The 24,625-nt window shown below is 49.1% G+C and overlaps 2 protein-coding genes across 5 annotated transcripts; one reads left to right on the top strand and one right to left on the bottom strand.

The window, feature by feature from the left end:
* Positions 1-1,214: 1,214 nt before the first annotated feature.
* On the bottom strand, positions 1,215-22,356 carry LOC115312787 (DNA-binding protein P3A2). 4 transcript variants are annotated; one of them, XM_040223250.3, is made up of 10 exons: positions 22,250-22,356; positions 14,642-14,855; positions 13,467-13,581; positions 12,830-12,926; positions 10,734-10,913; positions 9,475-9,633; positions 8,887-9,060; positions 7,288-7,443; positions 4,763-4,937; positions 1,215-3,083 (listed from the first exon to the last, which is right to left on the bottom strand). In XM_040223250.3, exons 2-10 carry the CDS (start codon positions 14,817-14,819, stop codon positions 2,917-2,919), a joined length of 1,401 nt encoding a protein of 466 aa, XP_040079184.1. In that variant the 5' UTR covers positions 14,820-14,855; positions 22,250-22,356; the 3' UTR covers positions 1,215-2,916. The 4 variants fall into 4 exon arrangements, with proteins under 4 accessions (XP_040079184.1, XP_040079182.1, XP_040079183.1 ...); XM_040223248.3 differs by having other exon boundaries at positions 4,763-4,952; positions 22,250-22,328; XM_040223249.3 differs by lacking the exon at positions 22,250-22,356 and adding an exon at positions 21,779-22,184 and having other exon boundaries at positions 4,763-4,952.
* Positions 21,369-23,954, top strand: LOC8040688 (complex I intermediate-associated protein 30, mitochondrial). Its single transcript, XM_002400991.4, has 2 exons — positions 21,369-21,807; positions 22,540-23,954. Exon 2 carries the CDS (start codon positions 22,716-22,718, stop codon positions 23,598-23,600), a length of 885 nt encoding a protein of 294 aa, XP_002401035.2. The 5' UTR covers positions 21,369-21,807; positions 22,540-22,715; the 3' UTR covers positions 23,601-23,954.
* The last annotated feature ends 671 nt before the right edge of the window (positions 23,955-24,625 follow it).

The following is a 24,625-nucleotide window of genomic DNA, read 5'->3' as shown; positions in this document are numbered from 1 at the left end:
AAATGTCTACCCACAGGTGCATAATAATTTTGTGAGTAAAAGTCAGTTTGCAAATAACATTCGTGCGTGCAAGATGTTTCCTATGACAGCACCGAAAGTCTCTGACAAACACCAATATTGCAAGTGACTACCCCAAGTATTCCGTCGATTGCATATTCAGTACCTATAACCAGCTGCCTGTTCAGCACATTGTATTCAGTCTGCAAGTGAAACCCAAGGGGCGTTTCATACGAAATGTACCTAGCCCGTGGGCCCGTTCACTTGGGCGGCTCTTGTAGATTTGCATTTGTTCCAACCATCACGTGCTGTAATGACAAGTTCCTTCATCCAATAAGCAACGAATGTAAGTTCACAGAAATATATAAGCATTGTAGAAGAGTGTAACGCACATCAATGTTACGGTCATGTTACGTGTTGTGTGTTTATAAAATAAAGTTTTACTACAACCTGAGCAAAGCCATTTTGAAATTAGTGGATCTTGGGTTCAAATCAAATAGTGGTTTCGGCTTAATGCTTTCGAATCAAATAGCAATTAATATAATTAAGCCTTTCACTAATACATCAGGCTTAAACAAAAACTCGGCTGAACTTGCGAAGGTTGTTCCTAAGCTTCCACTTGTTCATTTCTAAGCTAATTTTGACCTGACCATATTTATGGACTTGCTTCAGAAAGTCTAACACCTACATAGGGATGGCATATAAATGACGCATTTGACATAAAATTAAACGTATAGACAGGCACGTAGCCAGGATTTTGTTCGGGGGGTGGGGGGGTGCCCACCCATGACAAAATGCTGTATAAGGGGGAGGGGGGAGAAGAGGTCCCAGCAAAATGGAAGATTTTGTGGGGGGGGGGGGGCAGGCCCTATGGCAGGCCCTATAAATGTAGCTATATGCAAATATCTTTTTTCAATGTAGATATTAACACTCGCATTGTTTCTGTTTCTTTTTAAATACACCAGGCGAGCGAGTGCACCATCCCGTTTCGGTTTTCTTCTAAATGCGTGACTGCAATATTTGTACATTTCGAAGTGTTCATTGTGATGGGACGGCCCCATTACATATCGCAGTTAATCCCAGTGCAAACGTCCAAGAGCGTATTATTCGAAGCTATTAGAAAATTCGCACAATCCCATAATTTTGACGCAGGGTGCTTCCATGATGGGGTCGGGCGTGTCATGCCTCCCAAGAGGACGAGCACAGATAGGAATGGATTCTAACAAAGACCATGGTTTTATTATGGGGCAATTCCATTGGCAGCTACAACAGAGCAGGGAAAACATTATCCAGGTTTGAATTTTCAGTTCTTTGTTTCAGACACCTTTCTTGTACGTTTCCAGAAAACTAGGATCACAGACTTGAATCGTAAGGTATGAGAAATACCAGAAGAGGCGACTTCCCCTGAAATCAACATAACAAAGAGGGACCAGTCGAGAATGAATGTACAACAGACACAAACACGCACGCGAGGCAGGACACTGTCCGACGACGATTTCTCGAGACGTACACGATATTCACAACAATAAATAATGCGCGCTGGCGCCACCAGGCGTTCCCCACACTTTCTATGTTACATTTGCCACATGCGTCGACGGAACCACCGAGAGAAAAGCCTCGCTTCCGTCGACGTGCGATGCCGCCGAACGTGCGCTGGGCTCCTAGAAAATTGCACGCACCTAATGACCTCGAAGGGCGAGGGAAGCGGTTTGTTTTCGTACGTTGCACAGCGTGCAAGTTCACACAACCTCGGAGCGTCTTTGGCAAGTTTTGGGAGATCTCGGTTCCCTGAAGCGATTTGGGGACGGGACTAGAGACCCAAGTTCTTGGGCTAGGGGGAGGAGCACATGAGACGACGGTGGGCCGGAAGTGCGTCTGGCGGCCGGGAATGCAGAGATAAGCGTCTGCCCGCGCGTGCGGAGCTTGACAACTTTTAAATTCGGCACCGCCCGAAAATGCCACTGTATTGTTAACTCCTGCAGCTTTCTGTCGTTCCACATTATTTTCCAAAGGGAACGCTAGAGCGCCCATCTAATCTTCGCCGACTGGGCTACGTCGATTTAGGCTTTTGTACCTCGCACGCCGAAACACTACAAATCGAGCTTCAGTTTTGTAAAGTAGTCACAATTCTCGCATACGAGATCTTTCGGCGGATGGCTGTGATGGCTCGCAGCTACTCTCGATCTCAACCTCTCTTCCACCCGAGATCTCGTAGCGCTACACCGGTATAACGAAGAGCCTAGCTGGCTACATCCATCGAGCTTATCCTTCACCCCCGGCAGAAAACAGAAAAGCAAGGATCGTCCTCTTTCTAACGACCACGATGCAACGAGTGCTAGGTTACGTCGCACAACAGTCGCAGTGATGCACAAATCGAAACACCACAATCACCGCATTGACGGGAGCAAAGAAAAAAAAAAAAAAAAACGTTCCCCGACGAATTTTGGGCGTGAGGAGCACAGTCTATGTGTCGCGCCACGGCACACTTTCCTCGGACGTCGTGGCGCAGCACCGCACTCCCGCGTTGCTTTGCGATGGGACAGGGTGCCCGCCATCGAAGTTCTGCAGCGTTTCGTAGTGGCGGGCATGTGGCAACAGATTCCCACCAAGCGTTCTCGAATCCGGCGAGGCCGCACACAATGAGCCAGTGCTTTTCGACGTGGCACGGTCGATGCAATGTTCTGCTCCGCCACGTTGCACGCACGATCCGAAGCGAAGAGGCGTTCCTCGAGTCGGTCGGCGGTCCCACGTCGCTCTCTCTCTCTCGAAGCGAGTGGGAGGGAAGTGGGCACGGCAATGCACCCGACGCAGCGTCTTGCACGCGCGGCACGAGGCGAAGGGTCTTTGTCGCTTGCTCTCTCGAAGCGCGGGGCGGGGGCGGCAGTCCGGTCGCGCGAGTTACACGGACTGCGTCACGTGTCAGTCCACCTGCTGCTGCGTCGTGCTCACGGGCACGGCGAGCACCTCGACGGTCTCGCCCGTGCCGTCCGAGGACGCAGCCTCGGCGGACACCACGGGCGCCATGGTCACTTGCATGCCGTGGTACATGGACACCGGGATCGTCACCATGCCGGACACCGGAAACGCTGCAAGGAAAACACGCGTGTCGGAGGGTGGGCGCTAGTAATCCACAATCCCGCCGCTAATACGTTGTCAGGGAGTCTAGCAAATTATTATTTTGAAATTCCCTGACTTTTACAGGTTTTCCCTGACAATTTCAGGTGAAATTCCCTGACCACTGGAGAGGCAGTTAAATATATAAGACCATTGCAACACAAGGTATTGAGCACTGTGAGCATCATTTTGAACGGGCTTAAATCAACTTGCATATTCCGAAATATTTGGGTTCGTGCAGTTAGGATTAAACAAGCTTGTTCTTGCCGCCTACATCGTTGATGAAGAGGCCACTTCCGGATACACAATGAAACATGACGCTTAACCACACATGTCAATAACCGAATGGCAGCATGGCGCATAGCCGCCAGCTGCACACTTCCGGATACTTTCGGCTTAATGCTTGGATTGGATTGGGCTCTGCAGCTTTCCCATTCGTTACTAAATCTAGTAGCTGTAACTTGCTCAAGCCTAGTGTTGTGCCCTCAATCCAATCCAAGGCTTGAAACGAATTTGTCGGCTGTTCCCTCTGCATCATGTATCACATTCTACATTGGGTGAGCAGACCCTGCGCTCTGCTTTAAGCAGAATTTATTAACTATCTTTCTGCCCACAAGTCCTCAAATCTTTGCTGAGGACACTTGATGGTGTTTCCGGCTCATTTTCTCTACTGGGCTTTCTTTTTGACAATATCCCTGACAATTCCCTGATTTTTCCGGGTAATTAAAATTTCCCAGGCAATTCCCGGTTGCTAGGCGCCCTGGTTGTACAAAATGCAGCCTGCAAACACTGTCCGAGGCATTTTTCTTTCTTGTCACATCGATCATACAAAAAGTGTACACGTTCAAGGCATACATATATGTGAAGCATACGCGCTTTGAACACACTCTTAGACGTCCGCGTCCATGCTCTGCTGTTCTGCAACGGCCGAAATGCGCGTGTATGTGGCGGACCGTTTCCTCCAGATTTACTATAATATTTCTGTATTTACATTCCTCGCTTAGAACTGAACATTACTGCAACGTTTTTTGATACCAAAAAGTACTGCGGAAGCACCCACTTCATTCAAGCGCCCAATATTAACATTTCCCAAATGTGGGAATTCTGCAAGTTATGTGTTAAGCGCCCGATTTGACCAGACAAGTGCCCATGTCCAGATCAACCCGGTTTTCAGAGGAAATGGGGCGGGCGCTTCTCCTGTATTTTATGGTAGTCGCACAGCCCTGGCTAGTTTCACGACGTGCACATACCGCGCCGACGTCTCGAAAGGTACAGTGCTTTTTCTGTGCATCATAATTCAGGGTCCACGCACATGCGCACACCCTCCCCCCTGGCCTTGCTTCCCGCTGTTTTCATTTTCAGATGGCACCGTCCCGTACGACCAACACATTCGGCACTGATCTTTGCGCATATTTAGCCTTTCCTTACGATTCCTTTTTGGAGCATTCCTAGTATGGGGCACACAAAGCAATGAAGACTGATACAACGGCACAATGCCATTGCGTTCCGACACGCAGGGGCATGTTAAACCGCCCCACGACTCTCCCCAGACAGCGCTCATCGCTTCCAAAAGGTCCATTGGCCATTCACGAGTGCGCAAAACAGACGGGCGATGACGACTGCGCGGCCTCTACGAGGGCGTCCCACATACCGCTCTGGGTGCCGTCCTCTCCCGTGAGGATGATCTGGCCGTCGTGGTTGATGGTGGCCTCGGCCAGGGTGGCCACGGCCTGCGCGGCGGCCTCGCTGTTCAGCTCCATGTTGACCGTGCTGATGGGGGTGACCGCCTGGCCCGCCAGGCCGTCTCCGTCCCCGGCGGGGCCCATCTGCCATTGGTCGCACTACCGTTGCGTCTTACAGGCCCGGCACGGCCCCGCGGGGGGCGCCCCGCCCCTTCCGCTTTTTAATCCACACTGCGGCAACTTTAAAGGGAGCTCCGGCGGTTTTCTGAGCCTCCCAAACAAGACAAGTTTTCCGAATAACCAGACTTTGCTCTTCCCGGCACCAGTGGCGTAGGCAGGGTGGTGGTTTTGGGGGGTCAAAACCCCCCCTAAAATCCTTTTTTTAGTAAAGGAAGACAAATATTGACTGACTACCGAATCGTTCCAGCTAACGGGAGGTTTGTGACTGCCGTGTATCCGTACCCGTGAATTGTACAGTACATCGACTACTATACGCGAAGATGGGACAAAGCCCCCTCCACCCCCCAGTCATGGAAATGCCAACCTCCCCCTAAGGAATACTTCCCGGCTACGCCACTGCCCGGGACGCTATTTATTATCCCTCAATTCAACACAGCTATTGAGAAAATGGCAAATGAAGGTGATGCCAAAACAAATATTAAAAAATTTCCTACGTTCTCCGGTGGGGTGAAGTCTCTCATTGTACAACTTGCAAGTTGGGCGCACAGCCTGAAAAACGAGGTATTGCATGCCATCTTTTTTTTAACACTTTCGTTTTGCTGGCATGAGTTTTTACAGCAATCATTTTACACCACCAAACTTCTTGTAACCCGCTAAGAATGAGCTGAGCTGCCCCCACATACGACACTCGACGTCGCATTTTCAATGTTGCCGTAGAGCTTCTGAAAATTCAATAACTTCGCAAAAAGAACCACCGTGACTTGTAGTTTGGGTTACTAATTCAGATGCGTCTATTAACGTGTCAAAATGATTTCGAGGCAAATCGGCAGCGAGAAAAATTTTGCCGGAGCTCCCCTTTAAGGTTGTTTCGTGCATTTGACTTGTGACAAGTGCGACTGACTGCATTGCAACAGTTCGTAATGACTTATGACGAGAGAACAAGCAGGCACCCTGGAACACTTCCAATCTCCATATATTTTATGCATCATTTCTTCGTCATGGTTTCGAAATAATCCCAACAATGTTATGAGGGACAATTTTTCGTAGCTAGCGCACAGATTTGACCTTGCAAATACTGCAAAACTTTCAGTTTACAGTTGGTGACAGGTTAAGGACCCGGTAGATGCTCCGCCCTTGCGCTTGTTGCCTTCCGCGTGGCAAAGTGCTGCCAAGGGCAGAAAGCTCTTGCTGGAGGCGGAGCACCTACCAGGTTTTTAACCTGTCGCCGACCACAGTGATCTGCAGATCGAGAGAGTTTTAGGTTGTGGCCAAGATTCGAATTTTCAAATAATTTCGAATACTATGCTATTCAACATTCACTTCTGAGACGAACCACAACATTCATGCTTTTCAAAGTGTCAGTTGCGATGGGTCAGCCCCATTGAGTGGGCTTCCCACAGAGCACCTGTTCACTGTGGGGAAGCGATACCCGTGGGGCTTGTGGGTTTGCTTCTCTACGGTGTACGCGTGCTCGGTGAGAAGCGCACTCGACGGGGCTAAGCTGCCCGTCTTGACAACCCATGTTCGTTGTTCGTGCTCATTCTTTTTCTTTCTTTTTTGGAAAATTTGAAATTGAAGAATTAATATTTGCATATAGCCAGCAGATTTAGAAATCCCTTTGATTAGGACAGCTGCGACAAATTTGTCGTTTACACGCCAGTTTATAAATATAGTAACAAACTATAGTAAAATATAGAAACGAAATATAGTAAACAAAATTGTCTTTCGCACTAATATTTTAATGTTATAAATATAGTTATTTTAAAATTAACTGAGCTTAGAAATGGACAATCGGAAGCTTGGGAACACCCTTCAAAGTTCGGCTGGGTTTTCTTTTTTCGCTTAAGGTTGGTGTAACAGTATTGAAAGGCTTGGAGAAACTATTGGGTATTCAATTTGAAAATGTTCAGCTAAACCACTGCAGTTCAATCTACTTTTAATGATAATGAAAAAACCCCGAAAATTTGGTCGTTAGAACCGATGACCAATATATTTGGTTGTTTCTCGTTTAGAAACCCTAGGAATTGATGGCTATAAGCAGGACATCATAAGTGGATTGCACTGTATTCGCTTTCGAACTCAAAAAGCACTATTCGTACTTGACCACTTTAGGGCTACCCGAGAAACGGTGCCACCGTGCCAGCGTGTTCTTTCGTCGTAGACGGTTACAAGGGAATACAAAGAAGTTGAGAACGCTGAAATGCAACAGTGCGAACCAGCCTCCAGAAGTCGCACGTCGAGCTTCCAACCTGCCGGCGCGGCACAAGCTCTGGTTTGCACGGCGGGTGCGCGAGGGCTTGGGAGGGGTACTCACGGCGTTGATGGTGCGCACTTGCGCCTGCGTGCCGTCGGGCAGGGTGAGCAGGGCGCTGCCCGGGTCCACGTGGATGATGGACACCGTGCCGTCCGGGTTGTTGATGGTCTGCACCATCGTCGGCGTGTAGTGTGTGATCGGGCTCGTGTACAACGTCTGCGAGGGGCCCCGAAATGAACCGTCAGACACGCCGGCCTATGCAAATTTGAAGGAAACGTGGTGCGACATCCGAAAGGGCTGGCTTCCCTTTGCAAGCCCCTCGTTTTAGGGCAACTCGCGGCTGCACGAATCACCAAAGAGCCAACCAGCGCGACCAGAGTTTCAAACGGCACGTGCAAAGGTAGGTCTGTCGTGGGAGTCGCCACGTTTCGTGCATTATTGTTTTTCGCGCCGTGCTGCAGCTTGGTATCTGGTTGAAATGTGTCGGGCACCGCCATGGGAGTGTGGTGCGCGATGGAGCTCGTGTACGGAGTCTGTCTGCAGTGGGCATGCCTCGAAACGATTCCGCAATCAACTGCTCAACCTTTCTTACCTTCAACCAGCAGACAAGAATAAATAAAACAGTGCAAAAGAAAAAAGACGCAGGACAACTGAAAAACACGCACAGACACGGCGCTCGGTCTTCCACTGGTCTCTGTGTCTTTTGCGCCGTTTTATTTATTATCATTGCGCACTGACTCGTCCAAGTATACACCTTGAACCAGCAGACTAAATTCTGCAGCGATCTCCAAAAATTACACTATCTTTCATTCCTTTCTTACCTTAAAAAATACTTTTCGGTACTGCCGCGACCACCGAAATTCAGCGTGCCGAGGGACGGTATCTTGTGGAAGCACCGCGAACCTTTGCGCTCGCTTGCGTGGTTCGTTTTTGTTCGAAAAAAGCATCCTTCTGTTTAAAAAACAAACTAAGAACCTTATTTCTAAGTTCTGTTGTTGGAGATCAGCAAAGAATGATCATTGCTTTAATGCAGTGATCAACTTCAGACGTAAGGAAATGCAAGAAGCGAAAGTGTGCAGGTGAGCCGGATAGGAAACATCATATTCGAAACGATGAGACACAGCGAAAATAAAATAACGGAAAAGACCACACAAAATCTCGGACGTCAAACGCAGCGGCATTGGAGATTTTGTGTCGTCTCGTTCATTATTTCATTCCCTTCGTATCTCAGGGTTTAGACTATGAGGTAAGCAAATGGCGGTATAAGAAAAATTGTTTTTACGAGACAACCTGTCACCGTAAATTTTGATCTGCTCCCTCTGAGCGGAGAGACTGAAAACAAACTCCGCTGAAAAAACGGACCCAAGATGGTGGTGCACCAAAGAATGGGAGTCGGTGGCAGGTTAAAAGTTCATGGGAAGCTCCTCCCACCTCTTTCGACCTTAGCAGAGCGAACGCTGAAGACGCTGGAGGTCACCCCCTCTCCGGTGTTCACTCTGCTAAATTGTAAAGAGATGGGAGGAGCCTTCCCTGAACTCTCAACCTGTAACCGACTATGTGACTCTAGTCCTAAGGTTGCGCTCCGCAGACATGCGGAGGACATCTGCACTGTCTTTTTGACAGTGTCGAGAAATGCACGACCCGACGTGTTCCACCCACCCCCTGCGTGGTGGAGAGGGCCGTCTCTGTGGCGCTGCTGACGACCTGGCCGGCACCGCCCTGTCCCTTGAGCTTGTCTTTGTCGTCCTCCTCAAAGGCCGGCAGCAGGTCCTCCCGCCCGTGGTAGCGGTAGCAGTTGATCACAATCTGGCGCAGGGCGTGCGTCCACGACACCTGCGAGAGAGGGCCGTGGAGAAAAGAGGGGAGTTTCATCGTGCCGATCGTAAGCTGGAGGGGGTGTCACGAGAGTCCAGTCCCCATCACTCCGCTCGAGCGCGACGGGGGGTGTCCTGAATCTTGAGGAGAGTTGACGACGAAAGTTTTACGAGAGACACTGCACGACGAAGCGAGGCTTATGCAAATTGTCGGCCTCGGTACGCCCATTCCACCCTTGCAATAGATATAGTACTGCTTCTTTGCATTTGTTGATGATCCTCCACCAGCAACCTAGGCACACCAGGCACAGGGACTAAGCGTGTCTGCCACCGTGCCCCGTTGTTCCGAGGCTACTGAACCGCACGTGAACGTAGCGGACCTCTTCCCCTCGACTCGTCGCATGAACCCCAAGGGGCCCTAATGGCCGCCCACCTTCTGCTTGTCCTCCTCGGAGCGCACGTCGCTGCGGACGTTGGCCCATGGCAGGTCGCTGGGCCACCAGAGGGGGCGGGTGGACTCCTTGCCCCAGCCGGGCTTGCCCCTGCCCGTAGAGTACTTGAGCATCAGCGGGATGAACGTACGCAGCTGCGCCTGGAGAGGGAGGGAGACGAGGGGTGTGATGAACGCACTCCCCCTGTCGGGGGGCCTCCAACGGGGTGTTCGTGTGCAACGAGAAAAGATGCCCAAGGCTCAAAACGGGGTCTTTCTCGGCACGAAAACTGTTGGTTAGAAACCTGCCATCCCGAGGCATTCCTGCTGTTCACTCTATAGTACGAATAGGCCTCGTTCGAAATCCTAATCGAGTAGATCCGAGTTGCTCCCCTGGTTCGTGTCACCCATTAACGGAGGGAGAGCAGTACTGAACAAGAGTACTGTAATATCCTGAGATTCCACACCCCCGAAAGGTAATCTGCCTGCTATTTTTGACTTGATTTGCTATTATTTCCTTCTCGGCCTCGGCGTAAGTGCGGCTAGTTGGCCATGGTGGGATATAAGTGAACATTGCTGACTGGGAAGTACAGTTATCTCTGCTTGATTGCCCCTCGCCTCGAAAACAAGTTTGGCATAGACACATGACCTAAAAAGAACATTTTTAGAACTTGTCTCGATTGTACCTTGAAAGTTGGCACACTCCTAATTTTCAACCAATTTGCTCTTGATTTCAGGTGGGTCATCTCCTGGGGTATGACGCTAGTAGGTTTCCAAACGCTGAGGCACTCAACCTTTACTATGGAGTCAAGGATGGTCCACACACTTGCGACCGCTTACATCCATGTGCCAGAACCTCTTGGGATCCCTTAGAACACACTAGAGCCATCTATCGGGGAGCCGTGGAACACCTAGGAATTCTGTATTTATCTTCTTTTTTTTTTCGTACATCATTATTTTTTGGTTCGAAAACCTTTAGACAATGTTATAAACCATTTCTCGTGGATTGTACATACATTTGGTGGTAAGTACATTTGATAGTACATACATTTGCGGTACGTGCAAAACCATTTGAAGGTTTTACACATACCACAAAACCTTTGCACTAGTGAAATGCGGTCCCAGGGCCACCTCACAGACTGTGCCAGCATGTTCTCTCGTTGCAAGAGATTGCAACAACTCCGTTATAAGCAAACGCAAGCGCATGAGCGGGCCTCGAGATCAAGTAGATTTTGAGACCATGGCCGCCTGCGGCTGCCCACCTGGGTCATCTTCTCGATGGGGGTGGGGATGCCGTCCATGACGACGGGCGGCAGCTCGTGCAGCGTGGGGTCGTCCTGGGCCTGCGGGGGTGCCTGCTGGGCCAGGGCCGCCTCCAGCTCCCCGACCAGCACCCCGCGACAGGCGCGCACCACCGTCTCCAGCGGGTGTGCCCCAAACACCTCCGAGGGAAAGGGACAAGGGTTGGAGAGGAAGCGCCGGCGTGTGCAGACGCGCGCCCCACATGCAGAAGATGCGGGGAGCACCGACGGTAGCTCGCTCGTGGCACGTGTCACACGTGGAAGACGTGGGGAGCACAAATGGGAGCTCGCTCGTGGCACGCTCGTACCATATACATACCTAAAGAAAGTACCTGTTTAGCGTACAATACCGAGCACACATGCACGTCAGAGTAGGCACCCACCCACCACTTGTAGAATGCAAGAAAACTAAACAAAGAACATATCAAGCACCCACCCCAAACCTCAAAGCACATCTATACTTGGTTTCATTGTAAGTTTGCACAGAGCGAATGTATGGGCCCCTTCGAGCCAATCAGAACGATGGAGGCAAAGCACGTGACAGCCCTTACCAGAGGTACAGGGGCAAAAGCGTAAACCAAGCGGTTGGAGAAGAGGGGCAGAAGGAACTCCCGTCCCATCCGTGCCCTCTTTTGCGTGTCCCAGACGTCTCTTTTGTGCCCCCCAAAAGATTTGCCTGTCAGTCGAGATTCGTACAAAAGCAGCTTTCCTCTCTCTCCCGCCAGTGCCTTACTGCGTGCAACTGGTGAGATGAGGTGAGTCACCTGCCTCCCTCCCACGCACCCATCAGCTCACTAGGATCGTGGCTTTCGGTGTTTGCCGAGTTACGGTGCGACGGAGTGTAGGTAAGCGGTTCTTCCACGTCAACCGCTTCTCCAAGCACACCGGTGCATAGTGGTAAAGCCCCTCCTTTATTTTTCCATTTGGAGCTAACAAGCACCCATACCCCAGTTTTTCAAGGTCATCTCCAAATATAGAGTGACCACTTGCTCGGTAGTTTACGGATAAGTTAGTGAGTACGAGGTAAAAAAGTAACTGAGTACAGTGCTCGGTAGTTTACAGTAAGTTAAGTTACCGAGTACGAGGTAAAATAGTAACTACTCAACTCGGAAAAAATTTTAGCAGAGTGCTAGATACCAAAACAAAAGTAACTCGTTGCCTTCAAGTTACTACTTTCATGTTACGATCTTTTCAACAATCAAGCCATACAATGAACTATGGAACGAGTGAATATAAAACTGTTATCAAAAATCCTCATCTGTTTGCAGAACAGCTGTTTCTCGACATTTATGTCAGAAAGCTTGCCCTTTTTATGCAAGCATGGGACTATCTAGAGTATAAAGACAAAATGTATGCAGTCACAGAGCGCGTAACCAAAACAACTCGTTATTTTCGGACCATTTTTACTTGCATTGAAAAATGGCGCGACTAACTAACGAGTAATTTAACAAGCGAGAAATAAAAGTTAATCAGAGAAAGTATTTGAGTTGGAGCACTAAATACCAACTTTTAAAAGTATTTGTGAGATACTACATCACTCTCAAAAGTATTTACGATAGAGCGACTTCAGCAGACTGTTACATATAAGTCTGACTTAAGGGCTGCCCAGAGGCCCACTGGGATGAGCTGGTCCTCCTCCCACATTGCCCGGTCCAGACTTTTTTTCGGCGCACCTTCGGGAGACTCAATTCTGCCGACGCATTTGCACGTCGTCGTCACTTCTGCTCACGGGAAGCTGCATTTCTCCCAAGTTTCCCGCGCAATGGCTGCCGTCTCCAAAAAAGAGCCGACGTGGGAAGAGCCAAAATCGCCCAGATATACCAATAAGGCCCGCTTACTCTCCCCCGCGAGCTCACACTAAAGATCCGGGTGGCACAGCTGTTGATTCATTCTCTCTCTCACGCTTGTTATCCTATTCGCAGGACCTCGTTGGCAGATCCAATAGCCTGTCCGGACACAAGGCGTCGCGGTTAGTGTGGTGAAGGGGGAGCAGTGGAAAGGCTCAAGTCACCGACAGGAATGGTGCATCAGCTGTCCTGCCTCCGACCGGTGCTCACCTTGAAGTGATTCTGGGGCTTGCCAGGAGTCACTGCCAGCACGACCGCCTGCTGCCCCACTCGCGTCGTGTACTCGTCGATCGTCGCTTTCAGCTTCCTGGGGGACACGTGTCGACATGAGCTTGTAGTCGAAAATTCTTTGACGGAACGGACGGCGTACCATGGCGCCCTGTTCATTCCAGGAGCCCCCATTTACTGCGGTCGCCTCTACCGGTGCATGATAGACGGGCCTTCAAACTCGGTATTTGTGTGTAGGATTTCCGTGTGCCCGTAAACAAAATGAGTTTTGTGAAACTAAAAAAAAAAGAAGTGAGCACTTGCAAAGATAAAGCATTCTACAATATGTACACCCGGATTCTAAAGTCTCGAAAGCAACCGAAGAAGGGAATTGCGAAACGTTGTCGTCTAACATCTGGAACCGAATTCGGTCAATATACGAACGAGCTACATAAAACATCTGGCAGCTTGTTTTCGTAGGCATTCCTTTCCGTAATAGGCAAGTCATGCCGAGGCTACTGCAAGCAGCTGTCGAGGAACGAGCGGCACGGCGTTCCGTCTGCTCGGTACAGAACTTGCGGGCCGGGCCGCTTCTAAACGTTGACGAAAGAACCGGAAACGCCGAATCCTGGGAACCGACCTGAGGAGCCGTGTCTGCTGGCGCTTGCGGATGGAAGGGTTGGTCTCGAAGGTGTGCGGTCGCTTGCGCTTCTTGCCCGTCGCAATGGCCGCCGCCGCAGCAACGCCGACAGGTCCTGCGTCCAGACGAGATCGTCGTGCCGTCGGCGCTTTCGTCCGACTCGGGTCTCACGTGGAGTCATCAAATAAGCTACGCCTCAGAGGAATGACGCTCGAGCTGTCTGGCAACTTAAAACCATCGTCGTCAGCGACTTGAAGCTTTATCAGAAATCGCACGAAGCGCTTTTCTTTCCTTTAGGAATGACGAAATGGTCTGCGACGGAGCAGAATGATATTGCCCGAGATCCCCGACCCTGTACCTAAAGTCCAGGAAGTTGCGTTTCCGAAACATTGCTTTGGAAAATTCCACCTGCACTGTTACGGACAACAAAATGGCTGCGCCCATGAGACCACTCGGGAACGGAGTGTCGATACATTCATTACTTAGTGGCTATGGCCCGAATGGGTAGTGCAAGTGCGTAGCCAGCACGGGCACCACTGGATGCCGTTCCGGTAGTGAAGGAACCAACATCGGTGAGCCAATGCCAGCTAGTGGTGTGCGTCCAAAGGACACACGACGGTACCTTCGTTCGAGGTCTCGTAAGAATCAATTGCTTTCAGTGCTAATGAAAACCACATGCAAGCATACGACCCATATTCTATAATACCACACAAAGAAAAATCAGCAAATCAGGTAGTTCTATAAGTGGGCTTTGCAACATTAAGAGGTTCGAGATAATCTCCCTTATCTTATGCACATAAAACAAAATGTTGTTACTGCTGCATGTGACATCTATTTAAGTAAAATATCGTCAACTAGAAAATGATAGAAGACGGATGAAAGAGAGCCGCGCCATGTATTGCCATTTGACGGGAGAAGTGCGGTAGACAATCGTGGCCACACATAAAAAAGACCCGCGAGTTCTTTGTCGAGAAAAATGCAGATAATACGTCACATGGTTTGTTCCCACGGTATTATAGGTTATGAGCTATAAAGGTGCAAAGGATTTTTTTTCAATACTGAAAGCACACAAAGGTGGCAGACCACCGTTCTCGACTAAGGTTTAAGCCGTGGTTCAGCAACTGAATCGAGTGGCGCCACGGGGGCACCACGGAGCGTGGCCGGGGGACACTCACCCGCGGCGGCGAGCTGTGCGGTCACGTCGTCCGCGACGGTGGAGGAGGAGAGGAGGTCCGAGTCGTCGAAGGGGCTTTCGGGGCTCGATGGGGGATCGCTCAGGTCGTCCGCCGACATCATGGAGTGGCTCACCACCGCCACGTTCAGCGTGGAGTTCATGTCCGCCGAAGAGTTCATCCCGGCGGGAGGCCCAGGCTGGCCCACGGCAGTGCCCTGCGAGGACCGCCTTCCCATGCACTTAGGGCCACTTAGAAACGGCGGGGCACAGGCGTGGACGTCAATGGTCCCGGTGGGCCCGTGAAAGTGGCGGAGAGATATTCAATTTGATTAATTTTATCTTCGAATGAATGTTTTGCTGTTGCTTTTACCGCTTCTGAGACTTTACCTAGTGTTTTTTTTCCAGCTTTATTTTGCAAAAAAAAGACAGGCGTCGCATCCCACATCGCGTAAAACGAAATAAAGTTCGCAATCACTCGAGTACCGATCGGTGCGTTCAAACAACTTTAACTCATCATGACAATACGAACATGCCTATCCTGTCTTCTACTTTCTTTTTCCGTTTCTCTGACACTCTCTTTACAGGGATCCCCGATGTCAGCGCTTAAGCTCTGCTGTGTTCTGCATCCATCTTCGACTTCCTTTGGCTGGAACGAGAGCACATTCAGGTCCCTGCCGCCATTTCGTCGGGTCTACCGACATTCCCAATACGGCCGGGGAACAGCAAACACAAATGTGTCATAAAGCGCACACGTAGCGTCGTGGCATCCGCAATTGCACTCTACGAAAATTTAACCGGTAAAGCTGGTGCCTCTATGCTGGCAGCGGAACATCTCGGCAAAGGTGCGTCTAGTGGTCAGTCTCGTGTCGTAAAATTTTGAGCACTGCTCCTTTACCGGCACGAGGGGAGAACAAAATTGCAGGGATTCCGAAGATCAAATCTGGACGGCCAACACTCGTGCTGAGTTGTGTGGGTTTCCATGGGCCTGAAAGTAGACCCAGTCTAGATCTGCATGTCATTATCTTTGTTTTGCTGTTGTCACCGTTGACCGAGTTGCAAAGCACCGTCGGCTAAAGGTAAGGACTCAATAGCGGACTTGATAAAGCAGAGCAGAAGCGAGTCATTTAGGTGCTGCCTACAATTTTCAAATTACATCCGAGTAACTTTGAGAGTTACTATGTTGCTTCCGGAATGGAGAACAAAAAGCTATCTCTGCTTGCATGCACTGGACTTTATTTTAAGAAATGAAACAGGGAAGTGAGCGGTGCTTCTCAATTTTAACACTGCCTTCCGAGTCATACGAGCAGTGACAATACTTAAGCGGGATGCAAGGCTTCTTGCCGTGTTTTCTCTTTAGTCCCCCCGACGAGCATTTTGCAGCAACTTGGTCCCCTTCCTCTCCCTGCAACCTACTGCCCTACTACCCCTTCTCAGCAAAACTTGCAGCCAGCCGAGTCGTATCGTTTCACTCTAATAAAGGCGTTCCATAGAACAATGACCCTTTCTAATCCAAAGGTCTTTACCAAAACCAAACACTTTACAGGTCTTGAACTGGACCCTGATGACAGTTTACAGTGTTCAGACACGTCTGAACACTGCAGCCTGTTGACATTGCTGATGTGTGCGGAGGGCAGTCTAACTCGGATGAATGAGAAAATGTGCGCATAAACACGCGCTCTTCATCACGGAAGCATTGGAGAAGAGATGGTTTTGTCGATTTCGGCAAGAGGGTGCCACTGAAACTGCCCGATAAAATCTTGCTGGAGATACTGAGGCTTTTAACACATTAATTCGTGTTTAAACGTCAAGATTTCTAACACTTAGCTTTAAATTGAGCGGATAATTGTACAGCTTGCTAACTCGCAGCAATATACTTAATATACTCACTAAGATCAGTGGTAGAATTGGTTAGCATGCCCCAGCTTGGATCATGTGTAGCGAAAGCTCACACTGCAGAACCCAGGGATCCTGGGCTCAAACCCCACCCCTGCCCATATTGATTTAGAGGAGCATTGTACCGGGATGCCGTCGTGTATCACTACTGCCTGATGGATGTTGAAGACCCCAGGCTAGCAGTTGTATTGCACCAGCTAAATTTCTCATCTACGTCTGAGACAAAGATGCCCACGGCTGACTTCCAGCTGTATAAACATACGTACAACACCATTATTACTATTATTTATTCATTAAGTATGTCACACCTTGGTCCTCATTAGGGAGGTTGCAAACTTGCCAGTGTTCGAGTTTGACAGAATTTAGACTATGACATACACATGCAAGGTTTAAAAAAAAAACGACAGACAAACGTAATGTGAAAAAACACACAAATGCATTAGCATAAAATCCCTAAAGATAGCCCACCTAACATCAAGAGCAAGTCGGGTGAAATAGGGGGTGGGCTAACTTTCAATGTACAATCAAGAAAAATTTTAAAAATTGCTATTTTAAGGTTGTGTTCCTTCTGGCAACGAAGCAAAGATATCTGTACTTCCCAGTCAGCAATGTTCGCGTATATCCCGCCATAGCTAACTATCCACATTTACGGCGAGGCCATTACTGATCCCAGCACTACGATTAATAGGAATGGGCTATCTTTCGGTGTTTAAAAAGATATAGCAAACCAAGCCAAAAATAGGGGTGGGCTATCTTTCGGGGGTGGGGCATCTTGGGATTTTACGGTAGCATATAAAACTATTATGCATATTATGCAATGTGCATAATAGCACTAATTAGGTGTTTGGGCTATGTACGGCATGCACACTAATATCTATGTCGTGTCTGTAATAATAATAATAACAGCTTCATTTCTACTTAAAGAAATGGTGGAGCAAAAGGGAAAAAGCTTCAACAAGAAGCTTGACCGGCCCTCAGCCCCACCGGCAGCCATTGAGCAAACAGTTTTCGTGCAGCGAAAAAAACAATCATATACAGAAAATTATACTTTAGCAAATGGAATAACAGAAACAAAGACACAGAATACTCAAATATGTAAAAATATGTTACGCAAATCTTTAGGAGATATTGTTTCTAGATTTCTATTTTTTTTTTCTTCAAAGTTGTTTAGAAGCTTTGGAATTGAATACTGAAGCATTTGCTGCCCATAATTTGACCTGCATATGGGAACCTTCCAATATTCATTATTGGAAGTAAACCGCATTATTTTTTTGAATGCAACTATCTTGTTTAAAAGAACAGTTTCTTTTTTGTTTCCATTCTTAATGGTGATTAGAAATCTATAATCAGATAGTTTACGAATTTTTAATATTTGCAGATTACTAAACATGATCTCAGTGTGAGTCATAAGGTGCGTTGAAGATGGCTCTCAACATTTGTTCTTTGATGCACATAAATTTTGTTCAAGTTGGATGCCGCGGTTGTGCGCCAGACAAGTGAGTGAGTAAAATTGAGCATGGTAAATAATTATTTTCGCGCGAACTGGTAGAATTTGGCTGTGGCAATATGTTAAACCAACACGTGACAATTTGGAAACCAAATAATTAACATGGCTATCCCATGATATATTTTCAGAAAAAAGGACACCTAGTGTTTTAAAATTATCCACAATCTCTATCAGACTTGAGCTAAATACTACAGGCCTTGGCATAAAAATTTGTTTATTTGTCGGACGAAAGAAAATAGAGTTTGTCTTTTCAGTGTTAATACTTGGTAAATTTTCTTTTGCACAAGCCGCCAACCTTGACAAAGTTAAATTAACAGCATCCACAATTTCATCGCTATTTAAAGAGGAAATAAATATACCAGTGTCGTCTGCATAAATTACAAATTTAGCAACAGGGTTTATGTTCACAATATCGTTTATATACGAGTTAAAAAGAAGGGGCCCTAAAATATTTCCTTGTGGAACCCCTGAAATAATGCGCTATCGGAGGAATGACCACTAATGTTAATACATTGGAAGCGGTGACTCAAGTATGAATCTAGGAGTGATAACGGCAACCCTCAAATACCGTAGTAATTAAGTTTACAAAGCAGAATGTTATGATCCACGAAGTCAATGGCTTTAGTAAAATCTATGAACATGCCAGAAACCATTCTTTTTCCTTCAAAATTGTGTAATATATATTATTTCTGGGACAAGAGGGCTAATTCCATGGAACAATTTTTTCTCAAACCAAACTGCGAAGACGAGAGTAAATCGTGCTTATTCGCAAATTGTACGAGACGGGACTGTATTACGTTTTCGAGGCCTTTAGAAAATAAGGGAAGAATTGAAATTGGTCGATAATTGCTGAAATCATTTTTATCTCCTTTCTTGCGAAGGACAGATACTTTTGCCACCTGCAGCATCGTAGGGAATACTCCCTGCAATCTATTCACCGCGTTCATCCGTGCCGTGTACGTTCCAAGCAAGGGTCGACGCACTGAACCCGAAAAAAGTATGTTTTGTGCTCCTTATTCTTTGGTCAAAAGTGAAAAGCACATTCCACCGCACTAGACTTCGTCTCACTGCAACTTGGCAAAGAGAAAACGCTGCGACACCTTCGAGCCAATCAGAGCGACAGAGGCAAAGCATGTGATGCCTTTACTAAAGGTACAAGGGCGAGAGTGTGACCCAGGTGGTTGGAGAAGGAGGAACTCCCCTTTTAACCTGGACCCTCTTTTGTCATCCCAGACGCCACTTTTCTACCTTCTAGAAGATTAGCGCATCACCCAAACTTTGTACAAAAGTGGCTCTCCCACCTCTCTGCTGCCCGTGGTTTCGGCAGCACTGCGTGCAGCTAGTGAAACAGAGTAGTCACATATTTCCCTCCCATGCACCGATTGGCTCACTGGGACCACTGTTTGCCAAGTTAGAGTGAGACGGAGTATGTCAGTGGTGTGGTGAACCTTGAATTTAGCAAAGATCTTTCGGCAGCTGACAGTTACAGGTGTTTCAAAACGAACTGGCACGGGGATCATGTTTAGACGGGTATTTTACATGGCCAGGAAGTCAATCAAAACACGTCTCTCGGTGCATGAGAGAGAAGCCACAAAAAAAGGTGAGAGTGACCAATGACCCCAGCAGACGCTACTCTTCTGCGGGTAGCAAGCAACAACTCGACCATGAGCCCCCCTTTTTTTTTGTTTCGTTTCTAACATTACTGGTAGTTGCTAAATAAACAAAAAAGAGCAGCCTTTGAGGTATTCTATTTTTTACTTTTTCGCACGCCGAGTTATCGTTTCTGAAAAACCGGTGGATTTCTGATAGCCGCAGGAAAGGCATTATACCTACTAAATTTTCCAAACGAAGCTCGGCGCCGTAATGTCCTTGTACCCTCTGCGCAAGCGGATGAACTTGTTTGCCACGTCAACACACCCATTTCTAGACTGGTTCCTCATCATTTGCATTCCCTCAATCAACCTCCTGATTTTAGTCTCATCTTTCTCTGAAGGAGCTAGCCAGCCGTGAAAGACGGCTAAAAGCTAAATATTTCAGTTATTTTTATAAATTTAACACTAAGATTGAAAGGGCCCTCACTAGTGGCGGATTCAGAGGAGGGTCTGGATGTCCTGACCCCCCTCTTGAATCCCGCATGTGGGTGGGTGGGGGAGGTTCTCATACATATGATACGCTGACCTCTCGCCCCCCTCCCCCCCCTCTGGAGATACATGCGTCCATCCCTGGTCCTGACATTTCCAGAGTCTGTGGTGTTTCTATCTCGATGCCACAGTGAAAATTAGACTGCAAAACGAGTCGGAAAAATCGGCACCTGCATAAGAACTTTCACCAGATGTACATGAATTAAGTGATGGTATGATTCATTGTGGTCACCCTATGCGGAGAACAAGTCGTCCGCTTCTTGCGCAGGAGTTGCGGTGACGTCAGAAGAACGTGGAGATCCGACTAACTTTGATTGAAAGGATAGTGGGTAGACTTCAATGCCAGAAGTCTTAAGCTCTACCCACTGTTTTCCTCAATCAGCCAATAAGAGCTCGGTGTTCTGGTAGCATCGCAACCCCTGTGCAAGGAGCAGACGAACTTGCACTCCGCATTAGTCAGTGACACGTGAAGAGTTCAGGGGAAACTCCTTCGAACCTTTTCAGCAGAGCAAACGCTGGAGTGGTGGTTGCCTCTTCTTCAGCATTCCCTCTGCTGAAGTGGAGAGGGGCGAGTGGAGCTTCCCCTAAACTCTTATCCTGTCACTAATAATAAATAGGCAAATGTTTTCCCAACTCATATATTATTGCAATTGGGTATTGTTCGTTCTGTGCGCGTACTTCGAGTTAATCACTTTAGGCACTTGCTCAGTAATTGATGTTTGAGTGTGTTACGGTATTACATTATCAGGATAAGAGAAAGATTCCCAGCTATTCTCGGGGTCTTCAGAAATTACTGCGCGCTTATTTAAACAGTAATCACAGTTTCTAGAAGAGAGAGAGAGAGAATCAGAATTTTGCATGCCACGAAGGCGGAAACAAATTTCAATTGGCGGGCCTTGCAAAAGCACACGGAAGTTGATCGTCCCAAAAAGGGAAAGAGTAGAAACCGGTGTTCGTACGAACAAAGTCGTCCGCAAGCAGATGTTTGGTGGGGCAGCCAGCCGCCTGCGTACTAGACATTTGGCGAGATCATTGCCGGGGCGAAATCCGCGCACGCACAGCAGAACTTTTGCGGAGAAAAATCGCATTTCTCGCTCAGATTTGCCAAACTGCGACAGGTTTCGAAGAAGGTTGCACCGCAGAAGGCAAGCTTTAAAAAGAAAAAACAACTTTATCCGAGATGCCTTCTCCCAAGCGCCATGCATCCTCCGCATCCGATCCACCACGGCGGAGAAGACGAACTTCATGGCGGCGGCGGCCAGCCGCATTTTTTTATCCACTCCAGGCCTCATACATCCCCGCAACGCAACCGCGGCCCGTCCGATTCCTGTGATTTAAGACGCGGACGAAGCGGCGGCCCCGCCGAGCCCGAGCAGAGGCGGCGGAAGAGGCGCAAGATGCCCAAACAGAAACCATTTTTAAAGCGACCCGACTGAGCAGGTGCAGATAGATCGCTGCGTGGAGCGTCTGCGCACTTTTTCGGATTGAGGCGCGCTCGCAACCGGTCCCCAGCGCGTCGGCGGGGCCCGTGCTCGGACTCTGCGCGGAGTGGCCGCACTTCGACGGTGTTTCGTGCACACTGGGGGCCTTTACTGACCTCGATAGAAGCCTAGGAGGCGTTCGGAGGTAAGTCATCGTCGTCGCTTTGCACAACCCGCCGACGCCATGCTTTTCACTAACCCGCTCCAGTGCCCTCGGCAACACGGCTTCGGAGGGGCCGCTGAAAAAGCTAATGTACCGCAGAAATTCGCTTTTATTAGTCGTGGCTGTCCGAAAAAGAGAGAAAAAAAAGGTCGGAACTGTCGTTCGAAGCTGCTCGGATGCCTTCTGCTCACGCTACGTTACATTCCATTTTGTGTAATCCGACCGGTGGCAAATAAAAACAAGCAGCAGCGAACATGGCCGCCATTTTTGCGACTGCGCGGTAGGGATGTCCCACGGCGAAATAAGTGGGTTTTTCGAGTGGGGATTGCGGGACCGTTCTGAGGCCTAGGTCTGCGCAGTCGGTGCCCCGAGAGCGTCCGAGATTCGACGAACGTTATTTTCGCTACGAGAAGTCCGTACTCACCGGGGTTAGTTTGTCTGGAGCGTTCAGAGTTCGTCGGAATCTATGCGCAAGAGTCGATCAAAATGACGCCGGTCTGAGCAGAAGGCGAGGGCGGAACAGGATATGACGTCGATTGACGTCACGAGTTTGTTTCGATGTTCGTGTATTTGGTGCGCTTTTGCTTTTTTTGTAAGCCTTTTGATTTTTGTATTTTGCCGCTTCTGCTGGTGCATACGTCCTGCGTCCTTGCCAGAGCTATCTCATAGGTTTCGCAACATTATCGTGGCGTATTTTTTTGTCGATTCGCTCAGGTGTCCGGGACTTCTATGCTGCGGGCCTGGAATAGACCGCGCCGACGAGCTTCAGGGAGCTGTGCCGCGGTTGTCGCCGCTTTCCCGCTCGGTTCCGTCCCTTCGACCTCCGCTAAGCTTCCACGACCTCGTAGCATCGAGCGGCGTCCGAATGTTTAGCTGATCGCACGCCCAAGATGCCGCTCGGCCGTCTCGCCACATCGGCCGTTCGCCGGTTGTCCGGGCCCAGCCCGCCGATCCTGCTGTTCCGCCGCACGTGCTTCTACAAGTCGTCCCGCAAGGAAGGCTACGAGCGTCCGGAGCCTCCAAACACGACTCCGTACGCCGCCAGGTTCCGCGAAGGCCTCCGGGAGCTCAAGACAGAGTTCGGACTCCTCAAGGAGGAGATGCTGCAGACGCTCCGCTGCGACCCCAAGTACTACTTCCACGGAGACACCGAGGTCCTCTGGAAGTTCGACTCGGCCAAAGCGGTGGACGACTGGATCGTGACCGCCGATCGAGACAACGACGAGGGCTTCTCGACGGCCGACTTCGCGCTGGGGCCCGGCATGACGGGCGTCTTCTCGGGACATCTGGACACGAAACCGCCGAAGGACGGGCGCGTGCTCCACACGGGATACTGCAACATCAGGTCTCCGAGGGCCATGCGCTCTTTCGGCCGCAACGCGAGCTATGACTGGTCCGCGTTCACGCACTTGGAGCTGCGGGTCCGTGGGGACGGGCGGGCGTACATGCTGAACATTGGCATCGACGGCTACTTCGACGTCACCTGGCACCTCATATACAACTTCGCGCTGTACACGCGCGGCGGTCCGTACTGGCAGATTGCACGGATCCCGTTCTCGCGGTTCTTCCTGAGCAACAAGGGCCGGATACAGGACAAGCAGGGCCCGGTCCCGCTCACGCACGTGCGCAGCCTGGGCATCACGTGCGCCGACGCCGTGCCCGGGCCCTTCAGGCTCGAGATCGACTACGTGGGCGCCTACATCGACGAGGCGCACTCGGAGGAGTTCGCGTACGAGATGTACGAAACGCCGCTCAACTACGTACCGGGCTACTGAGGTGACCGCGAAAACGGTGTGGGAGAGTGGAACTGGCAAGGGGTCTGACCTCTAGGTTTCTTATATTGGGGAACGAGACTGCCACAAATATTCAATGTTGTGGTACTATACGTGGCTTGCATAGACGTCACATCATATGCAGCTCTGGTGGCCTTGCTGCTTGGCACATACCTTGGTCGGTATAAGATTTGCATCAAGGATTTCATATTTCTCAGCCAGAACGAACAGGAATGGCCACCAGCACGATGTGATGACATCCCATGCAGGCCATGTACGGTCGAGTGACTTTTGCAGTGGTTAACTCGATATAGGAATGTTGATTGACAATAAACGGGACTGTTGCTTAGAAATGAACAGGTGCTTGCTCGAGGCCGTGACTAGTGGTGCCGGGGATGGCGCTTGCTGTTCGATGAATCGTTCAACCTTGCAGTTCGAGAATTAGGTTGATGAAATCGTTCTGGAACCTGACGTTCTGGAACACTTGCAAGCCGAAAGTGGTTTTGACAAAGGATCTATCAAGTGCCCTTTCCAGTAAACTTCCGAGCTAACCGAGGTTCTTCTGCCAGTGTTAAGCAGTGAATCTCTACGCGCCTGTATTGACACAAAATGACTTGCTTTAATGATGAAAGGTTCCACCAGACGCCTTAAAGGAAAGCTGAAGCAGTTTTGTATTTGAGGAAAAACACTTGAATCATCTTCATTTGGCCTCAAGAATGACAAATATCAAGATTATTTTTTAATTTAGTGCATGAAGGCTGCAGAAAATAATTTTGAATGTACCGCTGAAGCCCCCCCTTCCCCAAGCGTTACTTCATAACAGGAGTTTTCAAAACCTTCGCTCTCTCGAATCTTCAGTGCCTATCAAAGCTATGCACGTACACTTGCGATTTTTCAAAAAGGTCAGAAAAGAACGTCACGGCTGGTACTAGTGCGGGGGAGTATACCTGACAAGCTTGCAAATGCACGCGCTGCCCACACGAGTGACGTGTGCTTGGCGGTCGAAAGATCCTAGTATCATGTAACAA

This window comes from Ixodes scapularis, unplaced genomic scaffold, assembly GCF_016920785.2.
Source record: "Ixodes scapularis isolate PalLabHiFi unplaced genomic scaffold, ASM1692078v2 PGA_scaffold8__174_contigs__length_109621045, whole genome shotgun sequence".
NCBI classification, from domain to species: domain Eukaryota; kingdom Metazoa; phylum Arthropoda; class Arachnida; order Ixodida; family Ixodidae; genus Ixodes; species Ixodes scapularis.
This window is presented reverse-complemented; position numbering and strand designations above follow the sequence as displayed.